Genomic DNA, 19,953 nt, shown 5'->3' with positions numbered 1-19,953 from the left:
ACTTAGCTTTGAGACTTTTACTTGTTTGAGTTTCTTAAATAAGTCTACAATTATAAAAAAGATTCTGGCCACAGAGTCTCTTTCTTGATGTATACATATTCAATGATAGGACCGTAACAGAGTGGCCAAGAGCACAATGAATAGGAACAAATACCACATCAAATACATAAATCTAAATTAAGATGTTGTGTATTTTCAAGAAATACCTGTCGCCCGTGGAGCGCACTACCACCTGAAATCAAATGATTTACATTAAAGGTAAAGGGTTGATTAAAAGAAAACCAAGCTGTAGATATATATTTTTTTCTTTTTACAAAATTTATTTTCAGTTAAGACATTCTGTTATTTGTATCTCATTTCAGTTCTGGGTATGTTTTTTCTATGTAGGTTTTTTGTGCATTCAAGAGATGAAAGGTGTATATTTTAATGTAATATCCACTTTGTAAAAGCCAAATATATGTGGGGACAAAATATGTGTAGTGTGTATATTGGGCTTTGCAGTATATGTAGAGGCTCTTACTCTGAAATGAACGCCCTATGTGTTGTTTGCAGGGGTGGGGTGTGGGCTCAGCAAAAAGATTTCCGTAATGCATGTGTAATGCTTGTGTGGTTTTTCATTTTGCAGATTTCTTTACTGACTTTCATTACTTAGGTCTAAACACACAGTTACACAGTGTAGATGTTCACAGCAATGTTTTCTAAATGACAATATGACAACTGTAGACTCTTTGTCTCTTTTATTCTGCCTTCCTTTCAAAGTCTTGTTTGATCTTTGAGAGATGAATTTATTTATTTATTTAATAAAAATAAAAAAAATTATTGTGACTCATGCTAGGGTTATATGATATGGGAAAGAAGTCATGTTTTAATAGTGTCAGGAGTTTTTATTTTTAGTTATGGAAAGTTCTTTGTTAGACTTTTTTTTGTCTAGTCAGTGTCTCTCTGTTACGTTGGCTTAAATTGTTACAAATAGCTAATACCAGACTGTTGTTTTGTATTCTAAATATCATTCAGAAATGCCAAACATTTACTTGTTCCAGCTTATCGAGTTGATAATTCAGTTTTTGTTTTTTTTTTTGCTTGTTGGTTGTTTGGGTTTTGCTTTTGGTCTGCTGGTTGGGCAAAACTAATATATCATAGATGCCATCTTGCCGTTCATGGAAACGATGACGGCAATTTTTTACATCATTTGTGAGACAGTTCATCAGTTGATTGAAAGATAAGAGGATTGAGAATAATTCATCCTAAAAATAAAAAAGTTGTTTTTTTACAGTCCCTGGGAGTAGTCCTAGAACTGTGAGAGATAACAGTGTCTGCTTTTAGCTGCTAATAGTTCCACCTTTTTCTTGCTTGTCCATACACTGTAGTGGGTGTGTAGAGGACATTTTTATGTGAGAGTGGCTCCCTGCTGTGGCCAGAAATATCCCGCTAAAAGCTGTCAAAGTGAACCAAAGAAGTAACCCAGACACCCCCTCGCTAAAATCACGAAACCACACAGACTGTAATGCAGCACCATCACATGTAACTGTCAGATACAGTTAAATAGTATGTCATCAAACTTCAAATCTAAAAGAACCACACAAATCACAAACTGTTCAATTAATGAAAATCAGTGATGTTGAGCTGAAATATCCTCAGAGTTGAGCAAAACCGCAGATTTTAATGATTCACTTTTCACATTCAAGTATAAATAAAGAGTTTATACCCAGAGTTAGTGTGTCAAGTTCACGCACTTCTTCTGTGCTTTTTATGTTACAAACTTATGTTCTTGCTTGTTTCCAGATGAGGCCGTAGTGAAGAATTTCAAACAGTTTACAAGGAAGCGGCAGGGAGCCGTGAGGCGAAGGATACACCAGGTTAACGGGCACAAGTTTATGTCCACTTTCCTCCGTCAGCCCACCTTCTGTTTTCATTGCAAAGAGTTCATCTGGTGAGAAAGTCACGCATTGGTGATACAGCGCTGGCAGCGCATATCTGTGTAGAATGTAAACTGGATCTAACTGTGTTCTCTTTTTATGATAATAGGGGTGTTTTTGGAAAGCAGGGTTACCAGTGTCAAGGTAAGTGGAACTTATTTTTCTCTTTCTGCCTTTTACCACAGTTGCCTAAACACACCAGTGGGAGTTATGAATCTGTCATTGAGTGGTTGTCTTGTCTTTTTTTCAGTGTGTACCTGTGTGGTGCACAAACGATGCCACCAGCAGGTCGTCACTGTGTGTCCACGCATGAAGAAAACAGCAAAAGAACCGGTAACGGCAATTTCACGACACACTAATACACTCTCAGCAGCATGTTTACTTCTAAATACTTGTTCTCTTTACAGATTTTTTTTTTGTTCATTTAAATACAGAATGTCAAAAAAAAGAAAAAAGCACCCTCCCCCTCCTACACACACATTCACACACGCATCTGATTAACACCTGCTGTGATCAGTAGGCTGTTTCCTGTTTCTATATTCTGTCTAGGCTGGTCACTGAGGCAGAACACTGTACTGCACTATTATTTTCCACATATGAACACTATAAATTTTTATGCTTCTATAAATACTTCCATGACAGTTTTAGCAGTTTGAACGCAACTATGTAGCTTAGTTTTGTTGTATTTTGCTGAATATTACAAGTTTCGCTTCCCTAAATCTGACAGGATAATAAAAATTTATACGCTAAGCATGTTTATTTTTAATACACCATTTACAAGTTTAGTAATTATAGTATAATCATCATTATATAATTCCTTTAGACTTATTGTCTCTTTTATGCTATGTTCCTTTAAAAGTCTTATTTGATCAGTAAGTGACAGAGTAATTGATTGAGTTTTTTTGTTTGTTTGTTTGTTTTTTAAGAAATTAAACATTATTGTAAGTATGAGGCATATTGTCAAAACAGATGAAATTCTTTTCATGGAAGGTACTTGTACTTTTTCTTCTTTGGAGCTCCACAGGGTAGTTGTCTGGGTCCATTACTTTTTTTCTTTACATGCATGGAAACATTATTAGACAGCATAAATTTGTGTTACTGTAGTTACACAGATGCTCGACAGCATATTTCTGTAGAGCCAGGCGACAATGTACTGAACTCATTCACCACTGTGGTTGGCTGACTTTAACAAATGGATGACTGCAAATTTTTTAAAATTAAAGATAAAAATTTTGCTTAGTCCTAAAATAAAATGTGATCTGCTCATTTGTAAATTAGGAGCTGACAGAATAAAACCACAAGTTAAGTCTTAGGATCATTATTCTGATGCGAGCTTTAAACTTCTTCCATTTCAGGAAGATGTGTCTGAGAGTACCAGACTCACCATGAGTCTGAAAAACTTGTTCATGCATTCATTTCCTGTGGACTGGCTTGAATTTTGAATGTATTTATTTAAAAGGGACAGTGCATATTAAGAATGAACCTTCTTGCATATTTGCATATAACCTTCTTGCATATAAACAGTTTTTAGCTGTAGTCCCTGACAGGGCAGACAAAAGATAAATAACAAAGAAAATTAAAACACCATCAGACAGCGTACAACAATATAGTCCAGACAACAAATACATAAAATCCACAGTACAATAAGAAAACACAGAACAACAAATAAATATAAGCACATACGGCATTAAAGATAACACACATTAGTATAAAATGAATGGTCACATATCTGGTTCCTTTTGCGCCATCATTTGAGATGAGTTTTAAATGTGTTTAAGGAAGTATATTCTCTTATTACAGCTGGAATCTTATTCCAAATCTCACTACCTTTAAATAATAACAGCTTTTTACTACATATTATATGTCTAAAAGGTATTGCACAGTCAGGTAGAGGCTCTGCTTAGTCGTCCACTAATGTTTGATTTTAATATTGATGAACTCACACAAGTCGGGTGGAGCAAGTTCATGCAGGATCTTAATAAACTGAACAAGCAAACTTAGTTTTTTTTGTTTGTTTTGTCTTGTTTTTTGCTGCAATGCTCTTTTTGTTGGACTTCCCAAAAAGATTGCAAGTAGGCTGCAGCTTACTCAGAACTTGACTGTAAGGTTATTAACTAAAACAAATAACAGAACACATCATTCCAGTTTCTGCGCAGAGCTACAATGACTTCCATTATCTCACAGAACTGATTTTAAAATAAAACTTCTTTTCCCTTTATAGGGCACTCATTAAAATACATAGAAATTCAAAATTTCGACCCTCGAGTGTTATTGGAGCGTATTACAGGGCGTTTTTACTTGTAGGATGTTTTTATTTTGCAGATCAAGGTCAGTGAAGTTAACATAGTAACATACCAGTTCCTCATACATTTAAAGGAACATTAGTTTATGAACATTTTTATTGATGCACATTGGCAGTTTCCATAAATTTAACAAACATAGCAAAGTACAGCCCTGTAGACACAAGCAACTGCTTCCCAGTACCTGCAATAAGATCATGTGGCTAAACATTTAAACTTCTCTTCAAAGATAAAATTTAATTCACTGAACTGAGCACGTGTACACATCCCACTACAGGTTGTGCTATCCTAGAGCATGGCACTTATGTAAAAGAGGCAAGTAGACAGCTCCACAAACATGAGTACATCTTTGAGTCAATGTCCTGACATTTTCCAAGTTTGTAGGAAAACAGAAACAGTAAAAAAAAAAATAAAAAAATACTGACATAGAAATTGTAACTGCATAACAAAAAGTAAGGATTGCAATTATAACTACTCATTTTTATTACACTTAATTTAATCAAACATAAATAAATCACAAATATTGAATTACTAAATTAATTTTAGCATTATTAAAGCTTCCAATAAAAATAACCATTAATATATGCAATTCAAGTATAAATTTTAAAAAACTGCTATGTCATAAGATGATCAAATATTTTACAATATCTAGCCTTAAAAGTCTATAAACAGGTTGCATTTCTTACTATAGCTCTGTATAATAATATATACGAAATTGTGGAAAGATCTAAAATAGTATTTAGTATCACTGCTCTACGTTTAAAATAGAGTGTGGGGTTTTGTTTTGTTTTCTAAAAAACCCCCCCAAAAAACCCAAATATGGCTCACTAGATCCACCTGGTACATGTTTAAAATTGCCTGTCACTTCCACTAGTTTTAAGTAAATAGGGCATATGATCAAATTAGGGTTCAATTTTATGCCACAAAATTCACTAATTTCTAGAAATCCAACACATTGAGTTTCTAGAAAACAACACCCATCCCAACATTTAGAAGAGCTAGTGACGAGCGAAAGTTTGGAAACAGCCTACCTCTACAGATGATTTGAAGAAACACTTAAAAAATACATCTCTTTTAATCTAGCGCTAAACTAGTGCTATAATTCCACTGTAGAGCCGCACGCAATCTGGTAGATACAGAAGATAGGCATATATTATTCATCAACATATTGGCCTTCTGCTTTTATTACTTCCAAGATTATTTGTTTTATTGTATATTTCTCTGTTTGTTTCACAGGATTTTATTTATGATTTAATTTTCATTATGTGTTATTTGTGTACATATATATATGTGTGTACATATATATATGTGTGTACATATATATATGTGTGTACATATATATATGTGTGTACATATATATATGTGTGTACATATATATATGTGTGTACATATGTATTCTGATGGGTTGCTTGTTTGTTTAAATGTTTTAATATGTAAGTGACTTTTTTTCTCATATGTTTTTATACCTGCGAAGCCCTTTGAACCTCTACATGTGATGCTGGCCTGTGCAAATAAAACTGAGTTGAACTGAATATGCATTGTGGACGATAGTGTTGCAAAGCAGTTTTACAGCTCGTAATTATCGTGTGCCCTCTTTCTGCAGCCTATAAATCAAGGTTTCAGCATCAACATCCCTCACAAGTTCAACATGCATAACTACAAGTCGCCCACCTTCTGTGACCACTGTGGCTCGCTGCTGTGGGGGATTGTCAGACAGGGGCTGCACTGTAAAAGTAAGACTCACATCAGCATTCATGTCTCAATATCTGCATCCAAAAGTTGTCTTTCATATAGAGTCACCGTTTCTGTGATTCCTCTCTTCAGTCTGCAAAATGAACGTCCACATCCGGTGCAAAGGCAACGTTGCTCCCAACTGTGGGGTCAACAGTGTGGAACTGGCCAACAAGCTCGCTGAGATGGGTCTGCAGGCAGAAGGACTTGCCAAACGGAAATCAGTGGTACAAATGTCTGAGTTTTCCAGAATAATGGAACAGTTGTAAATCCTAATCACAAACGTGAGTGTAATCAGAGCAATGTCTTTTTCTCGTTGCATTGACAGATGAAAAATGCAGAACAGACGAGGAATCCATCTGAGAGGAGGGATTGTACGGAAACTCAGCAGCAGTTGCCTCGGCTAGGAATTTCAGACTTCACGTTCCTTCAAGTGCTGGGCAAGGGCAGCTTTGGCAAGGTAGGAATGACATAATAAGATTATAGGAAGTGCTCTGTGCACTTAGTGTAATGATGAACATTGGCTCATACCGGACAAAAATGGATTAGAGGAGCTTAATTCTAACATTTGACTAATAAAACATTTACATGACCACAAAAATTTACAACTGGCATTAAAAAACACTGAATTTTGATTTCCATATATTGAAAAGTGAGCGAACCCTTTCACCAGTGGCTAAAGAGATTCAAAAAAATGCTTCTGATGTGTTATCTGTGCGAGAGTGTGTGTTGTTGAAATGCCTTCCCCACATTAACAACTGAGGTCTCAAAACGGTCACTTAAAGAGGTTAAAAACTTCAATTATGAGTCCAACATTTGCAAATAGAGATGGTTTAAAGGGCCAACTGCAACATGGTGGCTTTGTGGTTAGCATTGTTTCCACATCAAAACCCACACAGAAGGCCAAAACGCTTCTGGGTCGGTTTTAGCATGCTTGTGCTGGCTTCTTCCTCCAGTTTATCTCGCCATCGCAAATGTCCCGTGACTGTTCCTTTGACCGATGCACAGACTTACCCCGGGCACTGCACGATCGCTGCCCACTGCTCATAATATCAAGAATGGTAAAGTAGATAAAAAGCAGAGAATTAATGTCCCTGCAGGAATTAATAAAGGGAATCTATTAACCCTGACACAAGAAGAACCTCACTGTGTCCCTTAAGCTTGGACAGTCCGTGATGCCAGTGGGAAAATGTTTTTGGCTGATTTGTTTTTGAAGATCAATGTAGCACAAGTACCAGTTTTTATGTGAATTTAAGATATCTCACAAGATAATATCAGAATGGCTGCTCTGCAGATTACTGCACCACCTTTTGTAAAGCCTGTGGAAGGAAGACCTGTTCATTTAGGCATCATTACAATGGGACTTTCTAAATAGCGCATCGGTCCAATTGATAACTAATGGAAACTGGTGTCAAAAAAGACACTTTTAGCAATTACTAAATTTACGTTTACTTGCCAGCGCTCTAAATGGTTAGTGGGTGTTTCCGGGAAAGACTCTAAATCCTGTCACCGTCAAGTTTAGCACATTTTATTAGCAGTTAAGCAAATCGTTCACTTTCTCATGTGGTTTTTCCTGTTACCGTGTTTGTGTTACTCTTCAGGTGATGCTGGCGAGATTAAATGGCAGAGATCGGGTTTTCGCGGTCAAGGTGTTGAAGAAGGACATCATTTTGCAGGATGATGACGTCGAGTGCACCATGACAGAGAAGAGGGTGCTGTCACTGGCCCGCTGTCACCCGTACCTCACACAGCTGTACTGCTGCTTCCAGACACCGGTCAGTGAAAGCATGGCCGCACACTTCTTTCACATAAACTCATTTGTGCATTTTAGCCCTCTTCACTTATGAGAAGCTTTCAGCCCGTCTTAAATGGCTGAAGATTATGATAATGATGATGATGATGACATTTCTGCTGAAAAATAGAAGGGGATGTTTTGGCTCATGATGTCTGTGTCATGCACAGATCTTCCTTATGAGTGCTTTAGAAATGTCGTGGCCTCATATGACCTTATTTTCATTTTTACTGCTTTGCTTACCAGTAAATGATCCACAGGACTGGTTCAAGTAAGGGTCATGGCACTCAGGCACACCCTACTGTCAGTTTCTGATTCTAAATATAAATAGAATAATATGGGTCTGTTTCCATAGATGTCAGTGCATCAGGTGGTCAGAAGGTGGCAGCAGTTCCCCAATCTTATGTCTGCTTGTTCCTGGCACAAGCCAGTGAATGACGCTTGACTGACAGAGCTGTTTTTCTGGCTCAGACGGGATATTTCTAATCTGCTTTGGCTGGTTGAACCATGACTGATTGAGATCGAAGTTTAGTAGCACCAAATAAGGGCTCAGTGAGCTTGCTGCGTAAACAATTTCAAACCCACACAAAACAATGCAACAGTTATTGTTCCACCAGAACGCCCTGTTTTATTTAGCTGCCTGTCACTTGTTTCCTGAGAAAGTACTTAAGCACCTTTTATTATACCAGAAGTGTAAAATCATTCTATATTTTGGTAATAGAGTCATTCAGTTACACACTAATACAACAAAATCACGGTGCAAGGGACAACTAGCGGCACTTTCTGCATGGCATATAGTTCCATTTCACAATAATGCAAAATAAAACATGCAAAAATGTTTTTTAGAGATGATATTCTTAGTCACAAAAATGAAGAAAATTTAAGTCAAATTTAATGCTCGATTTGGCAAATATGAGAAGAATTGTGTTCCTACCAGAACACAATTCTGCAATTGATACTTTAATTAAAGTTGACACATTTTGCTAACTATATGCATATTTTTCATTTTCAAGGCCCACTTTGTTAGGTAGACAGATTGCCCTGGAGTAGTCTTCAGATTTTGTTTAAAATATTTTAAAAAAGCATTTAAATCGCAACAATTCTCGATGTAATAATTTTTTGTTGCTACAGATAAGCAAAGAAAATTCAAAGTAATGAAAAAGAGATTAGTATCTCATTTCATGTGACTATGCTTGCAAGTTGCCGTGTTCACATAGTTGTTTGGTTAATCCGATATGAGAACCTAACCCTAACCACGACTCCTACCTGCAAGCAGGGATCAGACAGTCGGCATGCTCCGGCATGAATGCTGCAAGTACTGTATTAATGAAAAGGCTATATTGTTGTAGTTTTAATGTGTTATGTATATTTTAAACATAAACTGAATCTGAAGCAGAGAGTTTAAGAAGTGGGGTTGTGTTAATCTGTACTTCAGGTCATCTAAAGTGCTAACCAGGAAATTGGTAGTAATAGATAGTCAGACTAATGTTCGTCAGGTTCCAGGATGAATGGAGAAACCCTTTGGATAGCAAAACTTTGGAAATCCCAGTAATATATTGGCAAATTAGAGAGCTGATCCAGGAAGTTGCGTATATTCTTGCTTTTATGTTTGAGCAGTTATCTATGGAGGGGTTTAGTATTGCAAAGTAAGTTGTTACACCAGATCTCTGATGGCCTCACAAGTCAGTTTGACTCGTAATAAGACAGAAAAACCCAGAGAGATTTCTTTAAAGATACATTCAGTTGCACTGCAGGACCACACAAAGAGTGCTCCCTACTTTGCCTGTGCAGCACGTCCTTATTAGACATTATATGTGCAAAAAGGAAAAAAAAACAGACCTCTCTAAACCACAGGCCAGTAAAACAGAGTCAGCTGTGCCTCAGTACCCAGATCACTTCAAGAGGCAGATCTCTAAATCATGTCCTACTGCAGTCTTTTCCCCAGGTTCCCATTTTGTAGATCATCTATCGACCATAGCCTGTAATGAGAAAGAAAGAAAGATTTATGAGTTAGATTAGGGGTTTTTTTGCTAACTTTAAGCTGCAGTTGGTTGCACAGGAACACATTATACAGGCATCTGAAGTTAATGAGAAGCAGCCATGTAACATCCTTGAAGCAGCCTCAGCATGTTTGCGGTCGTTGCTCCTTGGACTGCTTAATAACATGGGAGCTTCTGTGTGCCCAGTGGGGGTTTTGTGTGCACACGTGTAAATGTCATCTCCTAATTCTCATTGCAGGACCGTCTCTTTTTTGTGATGGAGTTTGTGAATGGCGGCGATCTCATGTTCCACATCCAGAAGTCCAGGAAGTTCGAAGAAGGCAGAGCCCGTTTCTACACAGCCGAGATAACCTCTGCTCTCATGTTCCTGCACAGCAAAGGCATCATTTACAGGTATAAACACATAAAGCAATTGAACTAGCCTTTATAGCGATACCTCCGAGCTTACTACCATAGTTTACTATATTTAAAAAAAAACTATCCTAACTTTAATATCATAAAGAGTGGAATATTACTGCAAAGACACTAATTATGCAGTTTCTTCTCTTGGATGTCGTAATCAATTTATTATCAAGAGGAAACTGCATATATGATACATTAATCATGTAAAGTACTACATGGCTGTGAACACTCAATCAGAACATTGCAATCCTGAGACCCATACATCAGGTTAAAGAAGACTGCCTCTGAGAACCATCCAATGAAAATGTGCTACCAAGCATACTTGCAGGTTTAATGAGAGTTTGCTTAATTCATGCATTAAGCGGAGGGTGTGGAGGTTCTCCCCCAGGAAGCACTCCATTTCCTGCACTCTGATTCATCTTTATGCACCACTTTTGCAGTTTTCGCCATCAATTTATGTTAAAAATGTCTTTATTTATAAAAAGCAAAATCCAAATTTCAAGTTACAAATGATAAAATCATGTCAAGGAGGATAATGCTGCCAAATCTTGTTGTGTCAGCACACACACACACACACACACACACACACACACACACACACACACACACTGTACTACAAATAAGTTCAACACATCTAGTGTGTCTTTGCATTAGCTGACTCAAGCTTAAAACCGCAGCTGAAGGTAACGGGTGATGACAGTAATTAACAGCTTTCTCTGTTTACTCAGGCTTTTTGCTTCAGGCTCTAAATATAAAATATGTGAACTATAAAAATATTTTACAAAATATTATTAATATTATTATCATGTGACTTTTTCCAGCAGCAGATTTGAATCAAGTAAAACATTTATACATTTTCTGCAACACCTACTTAAAAATTTTGTGCTTCATTCAGCAGTTTTACTAGGATACAGATTAATGACGTGCACAAACGAAGCGTATTCCTCAAGCTGAGAATCTATAATGAACTTAAAACATGCTGTAAATAAAAGAATAAATGAAAACTTGCCACTTTTCACTGTTATGTATTCAGCATAAACTACCACGGTAATTTAGCCAGGCAGAAAGAGAGGCAGGCAACACTGTGAATCCGGTCTGGGGCCTTCCTGCGTGGAGTTAGCATGTTCTCCTCATGTCTGTGTGGGTTCTTTCCAGGTACTCTGACTTTCTCTCAAAGACATGTGCAGGATTACAGTGATTCTAAACTGACTGTAGGTGTGAATGCAAGTGTGAATGGTTATCTGTTTCTCTATGTTAGCCCTGTGATAGATTAGCGACATGATCAGGGTGTATCCAACACCTCTTTCCCCATGACAATCAGGATAGACTCCAATACTCCCTGTAACCTTGAATTTGATAAGTTTTAATGACGCAGAAAACTCTGACAATAATGTTGCTTCATAGCAGCCTCCCCCGCTTTTCTGTTCTCAATCGCACATTATGTTTGGGGAAGAAACCTCATTATTCTCCCCTTTATCACCTGCCCACATCGTGATAAATCCATTAATTTATGGGAGATTTTAATCTCTCGTGTGTGCAAATGCAGAAAACACACATATTTGTGTTTATGCATGTATCTCATCCTGAGCTGTGATAATGTTGTTACATTTTAGATTCCTGAGAATTCTCATCTCTGTAGAAACACAATGTGTCCACACATGTCTGGCTCTGTGACAGAACGCCAGCTTTTACCAAGAATTATGAATAGATGAGCCAATAACGATCCTCCTTCCCCAGCTTCTAATAGCTACATATATTCAGAGACCTTTTTTTCGGACTTTCTGCTCAAGGAGAGTTGAGTGGGAAATCTTTTGGCGTCCTGCCAGTACACAATGAAAAAGTAAAGGGAACATCAGTAAATCCTGAGTTATACTTAGTAGTATATCTGAGTCTCCTTTCAGCATGCACCGCATAGCATGACAGCTAGCTGAAGAGGTTGCATGCACCTTGCGTGCTATAACTAAAAAAGTAAAAAGCATCCAGAATAGTAACTCGCACATCAGGCAAGTGTGGGAAGAATAAAATTGTAGCCTTGGTCCTTGTGTTATGTAATATGCGTGTCTTTTACATTGTGTGTGGGGGGTTTTGGCTTCAGGTAAAGGCTTTAAAGCTTTGAAGCTTCTCAGTCAACGCCACAGTGTGTCCTTGTGTTTCCTGTATTTGTCCTTTAAAAGACGTGTACAGTTCTAGAGGTTTCAGTTTGAGGTTTTAGACATGAATGCTCAGTTTTGCAGTCTGAATCCACACTGGCTGCTTCTAAGAGTGAGAGCACATTTCATGAGGAGAGCCAATTAAGTCCACAAGGGTTAAAAAGGCTGCATGGAGAACAGATGCTCAGTGTCATGCAATCCCATACAAAAGCCGTGCAATAAACACACGCTTTGTGAAGCCTGTTTTGAACTCCGCCAGGGAGGTGTTGTGTGTCTTTTTGTTTTGTCCTGACCCACATATGCAAAGAACAAGCCATTTCAAGACTGAACAAAATAGATAAAAAAGACTCCATTTTTTCAGGCATAGGTAAGTTGTGATATATATCGCATCCTTAGGTTGATGCATAACGTTTTAGGAGCCTTTGATAATTTGATTAGACTCATTGTGGTAACACAATGAAAAAAAAAATGTTTGTGCGTCAGAACTTTTTCTGAACTTCCTCCTCTTTTCTTTGGAATCTCTTTTATTAGTGCAACTCTATCTCCTACTCAGTGACTCATTTTGCACCTCAGCATTTTTTTTCTGCAGACATCGCATTGTTTGACCTGTTTCCATCAAAAACAGTTCAGTCGTTTTCGCCCATGCACTGCAGCACTTCCATTTTCTCAGCTTTAGCAGGTGGAAAATGCAGGTAAACATTACAGTAAATTAAATCAAAGAGAGTACTGGCAGTAGTGACAACATTTGCTCTCCTGACATCGGCCAGAGTTCATGTGTGAAACTGGCTCAAGTCAGACTTGTCTCTCCCATGTGGTGAAGTCGTTGGATAAAGGAGCTTATACAGGATGATTAGGTGCAGTGAGTGATGTGTGGTTCTGTGTAGCTCAGAGATAAGAGGCGGTTAAATTTCCCACTGGACCCATTCATACTGAAATAACAACACTAATAGTCCAGGAAATGGTTTGGCAGTGTGCAAACGATTATCAAGAAGCAATACTGGCCTTATAACTGGAAGAGCTCAGACACCCACTTAAAAATACTTTCGCTGGCTTCCAGTTTCCCAGTTTTGTTTTCCTAGCTGTGATAATCCCTAACACAGTCTGTGTGTACTTTGTGATGTGTGAGTGTCAGAGCTGCTCTCTTTGCCATGTTTTAGGCTGTGTGTGATCAGCGTTACACAATCGGCTTAAAATAGAGAACGGCAGACTAGATTAATCAAACCAAACTGGTTCCTGACCCTCAGTCTTTTACAGTCAGGCTTTCTGTATTTTGGTTTTTCTCATCCTCTTATGTATACATTAACAGCATCACTCTCCAGCAAGCCTCAGGCCATCTATGTAACACTGTCTGACGTTGAGTCACCTGATCACAGATTAGAGCTTAACTTCAGAGCCCACACTCGACAGCTGTAATCACTCTGTCAGCTGACATGAACACAGGACAGGAGATTTTTCCAGTGTTTGGTTTGGAGACATCCCCATGCACAGTCAGCAGAGAGGAAAATATTCCTCCAGATAATACATCTCAATTTTCTATTCCACTGATGTGGAAGGCATACTGTGAAGACGGTGCATATTACCAGTGAGTGGCAGAAAAAACAAAATGCATCTTTCTATCAAGTGGTCACATATTACGTATTTTGCTTTAAGCTAAACCTGCTTCACAAAGGCAGAGCAATAAAATGGAATAACTGGGAGAAGAAGTTTTGCTTTTCTTGGGAGCAGAATAAACACAGACACTTTTTCCCTTGGTGTCAAATATGCAAGGGTTTGCTTTCATCCATGTGAAGTGCATTTCGTCATCAGGGGGTGCACAAATGGCTCTGTGTGGTTCTCTGTGCACCATCCAGTTTGACTCCGTGCAGATGGTAAGCTACGAGGGCACCAACTACCAGTTGAGTCTAGCTACTTGGCCAGCCCATGTGTGTTTAACCCCAGCTCCAACGTTTTGTTTTTTTACTGGTTGCCAGTTGAGGGTCAGGGAGTTGTCCGTCAGTGTCTCTCTGCTATAAAAGTGTCACTGTCTTCAGAGGACTATTTCCTTTTGTCTCACCACAAATTTCTACCTTCCTCACATATAATTAGAAACAAGACCAGCAGGGTGCGACTGGAGTCTGAGCACTGAATTGGATTTTTGGTGTCTTATTTCAGGCTTCTGATTTATAGGTGCTGAATAACAGTCCCAGAGCAAATACCTCATCTATTTGTTCCTTTTGCCTTTCTTTTCAGGGATCTAAAGTTGGACAATGTTCTTCTTGACAAAGACGGTCACTGCAAGTTGGCAGATTTTGGCATGTGCAAGGAGGGCATATTTGAAGGTGTTGCCACGGGAACGTTCTGCGGGACCCCGGATTATATTGCCCCTGAGGTCAGTTTCTACCCCCTACGTTAACCAGCAGAAAACATAGTCGGCACTGAAAATAACAGATACTTCAGCTCCAGATTTATAATAGAACATTTCATATATTGAAGCAATGTTTACACATTTCCATTTTTAAGATGACACTAAAGAATAAACCTGGCCATCTTTAGCTTCCAGCAGCTCAGGTTCTCTGAGTTCATATGTTTAATTTCCATCACACCACCTCACTAAGAGCAAACATTGTGGTCGCTGCCCGGCACTTCAAGCTCCCTCCCTCTTGACTGGAAGGCAGCACACCTGTGAGGTCAGCTTATTGACTTGACAAGCCCAGATTTCCACCTCTTCAGACTGCGCCTTCAGAGGCGTGTTTGGCTTTCATAATGAGGAATTAAGATGGCCCGCATCCTCGTGTTTGAGAGCTTTTTCTCTAACCAAGAATGTGCATCTGCATTTATGAAAGGCCCCTTTGCTGCCTTCAACACTTACTCCTCAGTCTGTAGCTCCGCTAATCCAGCACATACCCCTAACTAAACTTCATAAAGTGGTTTTAAATTTGCTGTTGAGATTCTCGTAAATCTCATACTCATGCTCAACTTCATTTTTCTACTCTGACATGTTTTCACAGATCCTGCAAGAGATGCTGTATGGGCCTTCTGTGGATTGGTGGGCCCTCGGGGTGCTGCTGTATGAGATGCTCTCTGGACATGCTCCTTTTGAGGCGGAAAATGAAGATGACCTCTTTGAATCCATCCTCAATGAAGAGATTGTTTATGCCTCTTGGCTCAGCACAGAGGCCGTGAATATACTGAAAGCTGTGAGTCTGCCAGGAGTAATATCTTTTATTCACATTTTTGCGGTCACCAGCAATAAAAATTTAATGATAAATGGAGCTGGGTGAAGGCCAGGTCTCACTCTTCTCAGACCAGCACCGTCAGATTGTGTTCGCTTTATACAATTGCAGGAAAGATCAGAACGACTTTTTTTTAAACTCATGTAATGTGATAGAGGAAATCAATTTGTCAGTGGATTTGTGACGTCACTGTGGAGAAAACGGATGAGCATTTCCATGCCTGGATATTGTATCAGTAGCCAGATTATTGTCTGTGTGTGTGTGTGTGTGTGTGTGTGTGTCCCCTTCGGCCTGACTGACACCGTCTGACTGCAGAGTGAGTGGCAACCCCACACAGACTTCCAGCCAGCTGTTTGGCTGGGGTCTTTTACATAACTATATTAAGGCATGGTTCACTGCCCAGCCACAGCACACAAGCTATAAATACGACGGCACCTCCTCTCCATTCCTTCTCTCTCACACTGTTCTCCTCGTGTCCTTGTTGTTATTCCCGCATGGCTGAGGACGCACCAAATCAGTCTCCCCATGCCGATTTGTCATTGCCCCCCACTATCACACGTTACTGACTGGTGTGAGTGGATTTTAAACACTGCTGCTCTATTTTTACTGGAGGCAGATCCATTGCCAGGATCACCTTGTTCTTAAAAGCAAGTTCATGGAGCTCAGTTGTCAGGTTGTTCAAGGTCGTGTGAGATACGCTGTAGAAATGTCACGAGTTTGCGAGTCATGGTGAAAATACCTGAAGGCTGGTAGATGCAAATAGTCAGTTAAACTATCACATAGAGCTGAAACAAAGCGTTTTTGATCGCTTGTGTGACATCTTCAAAATGATTGCTTTGTCCAGCCCAGCATCAACACTCTAAAAGAAAAATAAATCTAAAGTTGTTCAATTTATATTGTTGTGTAATAGCAAACCTTTAATTTCAGGAGCTGGAAGTGTTGAATTGATTTTTCTGCCAGCCGCCCGATTGATTGACTAAAAGTTTCAGCTCTAATATTCCCTGCCTTCCCGTCAACATCTTTTTTGCGAGTGTCGAGGAGAACGGCTTCTTCATGCAGAAATGCCCACATGGCAGGTCTGGCTCTGAGAATGGCACAACTGACGTGCAGCCATGGAAAGATGGCATCAGCTTTAGTGGAATAGTTTTTCTTTGGTTTTGTGGTCAGTTTGCTCCTGAACTGAGTCACCCCTGCTACTCTGTCATGCTTACAGTTAATTCAAATTCAAGGACCATACTGGTGTCTACTGGTGTGGCTTTTTTCTTTTTTCAAACATGTTTTAATTCAGTAACTGGAAATAATGTCACCACAGCTGCAAATCCCTGAGTTTAACTGCTGTAACCCTTCATACTCATCATTAGCAGTGATGAGTATGAAAGGGACAAATGCAACATTTCAACAAAGCATGTTTTTGTCTTAAAGTACAGTCACAACCATGGGCTGATGCAGTTCAGTACATAGATATACAAAAGAAAAGCAACGGGTGAAAAGCGTTAGTCATCAGCGAGAAGTTTTGGCCTGCTTTCATGATCCATGAACTATAACTGCATCTCCCAATCAATCATGTTGGAGGTGTTATTGGCAGGGACACTGACTACAGCAGAGCGACACACATGCTGTTCATTATATAAAATTACGCATGGCAAGGCATCAGAGTTTCATTAGTCTCTATGAATCCTTGTCATTGTTCATTGTAGCTTGATGCTTTTGGGACACCTCGCGTGTTTTTGGGCATTGCCTCATCTGGCTCCGCAGCTTCTTCCTCATTCTCTTTGAGCTCAGTTTTGTTGAGACATGCAGTTTTGTTTAGGCAAAGTTTCTGGTAGTTAATATCGTTTAGAGCTGACACAGTGAGACGTATTAATCACTCCAGTGTCTTCAGGTTAATCTGAGCACTGTCACAATGGAGACGGGGACTCGTTAGTTTGCTATGCCGGGTCTGAAGGTCACCAGTATCCCTGAGGGGCACACAGAGTCACCATGCAAGACGGTTTTCCAAAACAAGGTGGTGTTTTTTTTTTTTTCTGTTTCCCCCCCAGAGGCAAGTTAAAACTATTTTAACTTTTATTTGTTTTTGTTTGGGCTTCTTCCTAAGACCTGTACCACCTACCTGACCTTGGTCAGAGAGAAACGGTTAAAGTTGAATGGGTGATTCACTATTGTTTTAATGAATACAACCCCAGGAAGTTGAGACACCTCAGCTGCACTTTACTGAAACTAGTTGAACTCTGGCCAACTAAGGCTTTGTGGGAGGAGCTTAAAACAATTCAGGGTGTGTTTTTTTTGTCAGTTGAGAGGGAGGGACTAACTGGATGAACTTGAGCCCTGTTTGGCATCCCTCCAGAGAAATCTAGTCTGATCTGGTGCTACACATTTCCCTATTTTGCACCAACCACACAGTCATGGTAAACAGAATGCAAACTCTCTTTACATTCTGAAGTTAACTTAACAAAAATAATTTGGTATTTAGCAGCTCTTGCTAAGGTAAATGCATTCTCACATGATTTCCAAAACATGACATATTATACTGTGGTTTTTATTTAACAGAACTTAAGCAAAAATCCCAAAACAGTGTGTGAAAAACTAGGTAGACCCTTATTGCTTCCATAGGAAATAAGAGGATAAGTAGCAGGCAGGTGCTGCTAAATCAACATTCGATTAATTATCTTTTTGTCAGGAAGTATAAACTTTGGCAGTTTACTGCGCTGAACCATTCAGGTATGTGTCATCACATTGCCAAGGATGAAAGACATCCGCAATGGTCTCAAAGAAGTTGTTGAAGTTGCTGTCCATCAATCTGGGGGAGGGTTACAAGGCCTTTTATAAGCAATTTGAAGTTCATCATTCTATAGAGAGAACGATTATTCACAAGAGGGAAACATTCAAGACCGCTGCCAATCTTCCCAGGAGTGGAAGTTGCAGGTCAGACTATCCAATGCTCAGAGAAACTGGGAAAAAACTCAAAAGCTACATCTCATCTCTACAGGCCTAAGTTGTTGTGTTAAATGTTAAAGTTCATCATAGTTCAATTAGAAGAAGACTGAACAAGTATGGCTTGTTTTGAAGGGTTTCCAGGAGAAAGCCTGTTCTCTCCAAAAAGAACATGGCAGCACAGCTTAGACTTGCAAAGTTGCATCTGAACAAACAGACTTCTGGAAAAATGTCCTTTAGACAGACGAAAATGGAAATGTCTGGCCATAATGCACAGTGCCATATTTGGAGAAGCCCAAACTCATAACAACTGTCAAACATGGTGGTGGAGGGGTGTTGATTTGGGCTTTTTTTTGCAGCCACAGCACCTGGGCACCTTGTAGGCCTTGAGTTCACGATGGACTCTTTATACCAAAGTATTCTAGAGTCAAATGTGAGGCCATCTGTCCGACAGCTAAAGCTTGGATGAAATTCGGTCTTTAATTCATTAATTGTTTTTAATTCATCCGCATTTTCTCTTCGCAGCTCTTGACCAAAAACCCGGCACGGCGTCTGGGCTGTGTGCCCACAGAGGGTGGAGAGGAGGCTGTGACTAGCCACGCTTTCTTCACAGATATCGACTGGGAAAAGCTAAATCGTAGAGAAATTGAGCCACCTTTCAAGCCCAGGATTGTAAGTCACATGATTCTATTGGTGCTAAATGATAATAGGTGTACTCACCAGACATTACGCAGTGTATGACTTTGTCTCACATTCTGACTGTGCTCTATTGTTGTCCTCCAGAAAACCCCGGAGGACGTCAACAACTTTGACCCAGATTTTACTCAGGAAGAGCCCACGCTCACGCCCATCGATGACCCTATGATCCCTTCCATCAACCAGGAGGAGTTCAGAAACTTTTCCTTTACTTCACCTGAACTTCTAGAGAATTAAGACTCTGAGACTGATCCGCCAGCAGTCGTGCGCTCACCCTTACTCTTCTCAGTGTCTGTGCATTTGCCTAAAACATTTTCCACTGGCATGTAAAATACGGTGCTGACACATTTCCCAGAGATATCTGTGCAAAAGTGCCAAGCAGCCAGCCAAAACAAGCTTGACAAGGACCCGAGCTGCACCTGAACTGTAAGAACTTGTACCTCAGACCCAAGTGTGGAGTGTGGCCAGCTTTTGAAATAACATTTAGTTTTGGCTTCATTGACACATTCATGCAAGTGTGTATGTACGTGTGGACAGGATGTATTTTATTAAGTTGTATTGTGATGAAATTGCTTCTATTTACTTCAAATGAAAAAGCACTTTTTTGGAGCCCAGTGGTCTGGTTTGTGACTCAATTTCTGCTCTTTTACTGCTCAGAGATGGGAAAAAAAATTGGGAGCTAAATCTGCTGGAGATTCCCAGAAAAGTTACACAAATCCTGGAATGATTTCATGCACAGTTGGAATAGTTTCTGAGTGATGCGTCTCCACTCTGGGAAAAACACAAATTCACACAGAAACTCAAAATAGTGAGCTGCTCCGTC

At 39.4% G+C, this 19,953-nt stretch overlaps 1 protein-coding gene across 1 annotated transcript in view; it reads left to right on the top strand.

The window, feature by feature from the left end:
- prkcha (protein kinase C, eta, a) overlaps positions 1–19,739 on the top strand; it is a 29,232-nt gene extending 9,493 nt beyond the window's left edge. Inside the window, exons 3-14 of the mRNA XM_031758283.2 lie at positions 1,783–1,930; positions 2,026–2,060; positions 2,167–2,249; positions 5,820–5,949; positions 6,041–6,174; positions 6,276–6,407; positions 7,549–7,722; positions 9,978–10,132; positions 14,521–14,659; positions 15,279–15,467; positions 18,960–19,106; positions 19,218–19,739. Of these exons, the coding sequence (XP_031614143.1) occupies positions 1,783–1,930; positions 2,026–2,060; positions 2,167–2,249; positions 5,820–5,949; positions 6,041–6,174; positions 6,276–6,407; positions 7,549–7,722; positions 9,978–10,132; positions 14,521–14,659; positions 15,279–15,467; positions 18,960–19,106; positions 19,218–19,367 (1,616 nt within the window). The 3' untranslated portion in view covers positions 19,368–19,739. The remainder of the gene's footprint in view (positions 1–1,782; positions 1,931–2,025; positions 2,061–2,166; positions 2,250–5,819; positions 5,950–6,040; positions 6,175–6,275; positions 6,408–7,548; positions 7,723–9,977; positions 10,133–14,520; positions 14,660–15,278; positions 15,468–18,959; positions 19,107–19,217) is intronic.
- The last annotated feature ends 214 nt before the right edge of the window (positions 19,740–19,953 follow it).

The sequence above is a fragment of the Oreochromis aureus genome, linkage group 19 (genome assembly GCF_013358895.1).
Source record: "Oreochromis aureus strain Israel breed Guangdong linkage group 19, ZZ_aureus, whole genome shotgun sequence".
Classification (NCBI taxonomy): Eukaryota; Metazoa; Chordata; class Actinopteri; order Cichliformes; family Cichlidae; genus Oreochromis; species Oreochromis aureus.
The sequence above is the reverse complement of the archived record's forward strand: the minus strand, read 5'-3'. Positions and strand labels throughout refer to the sequence as shown.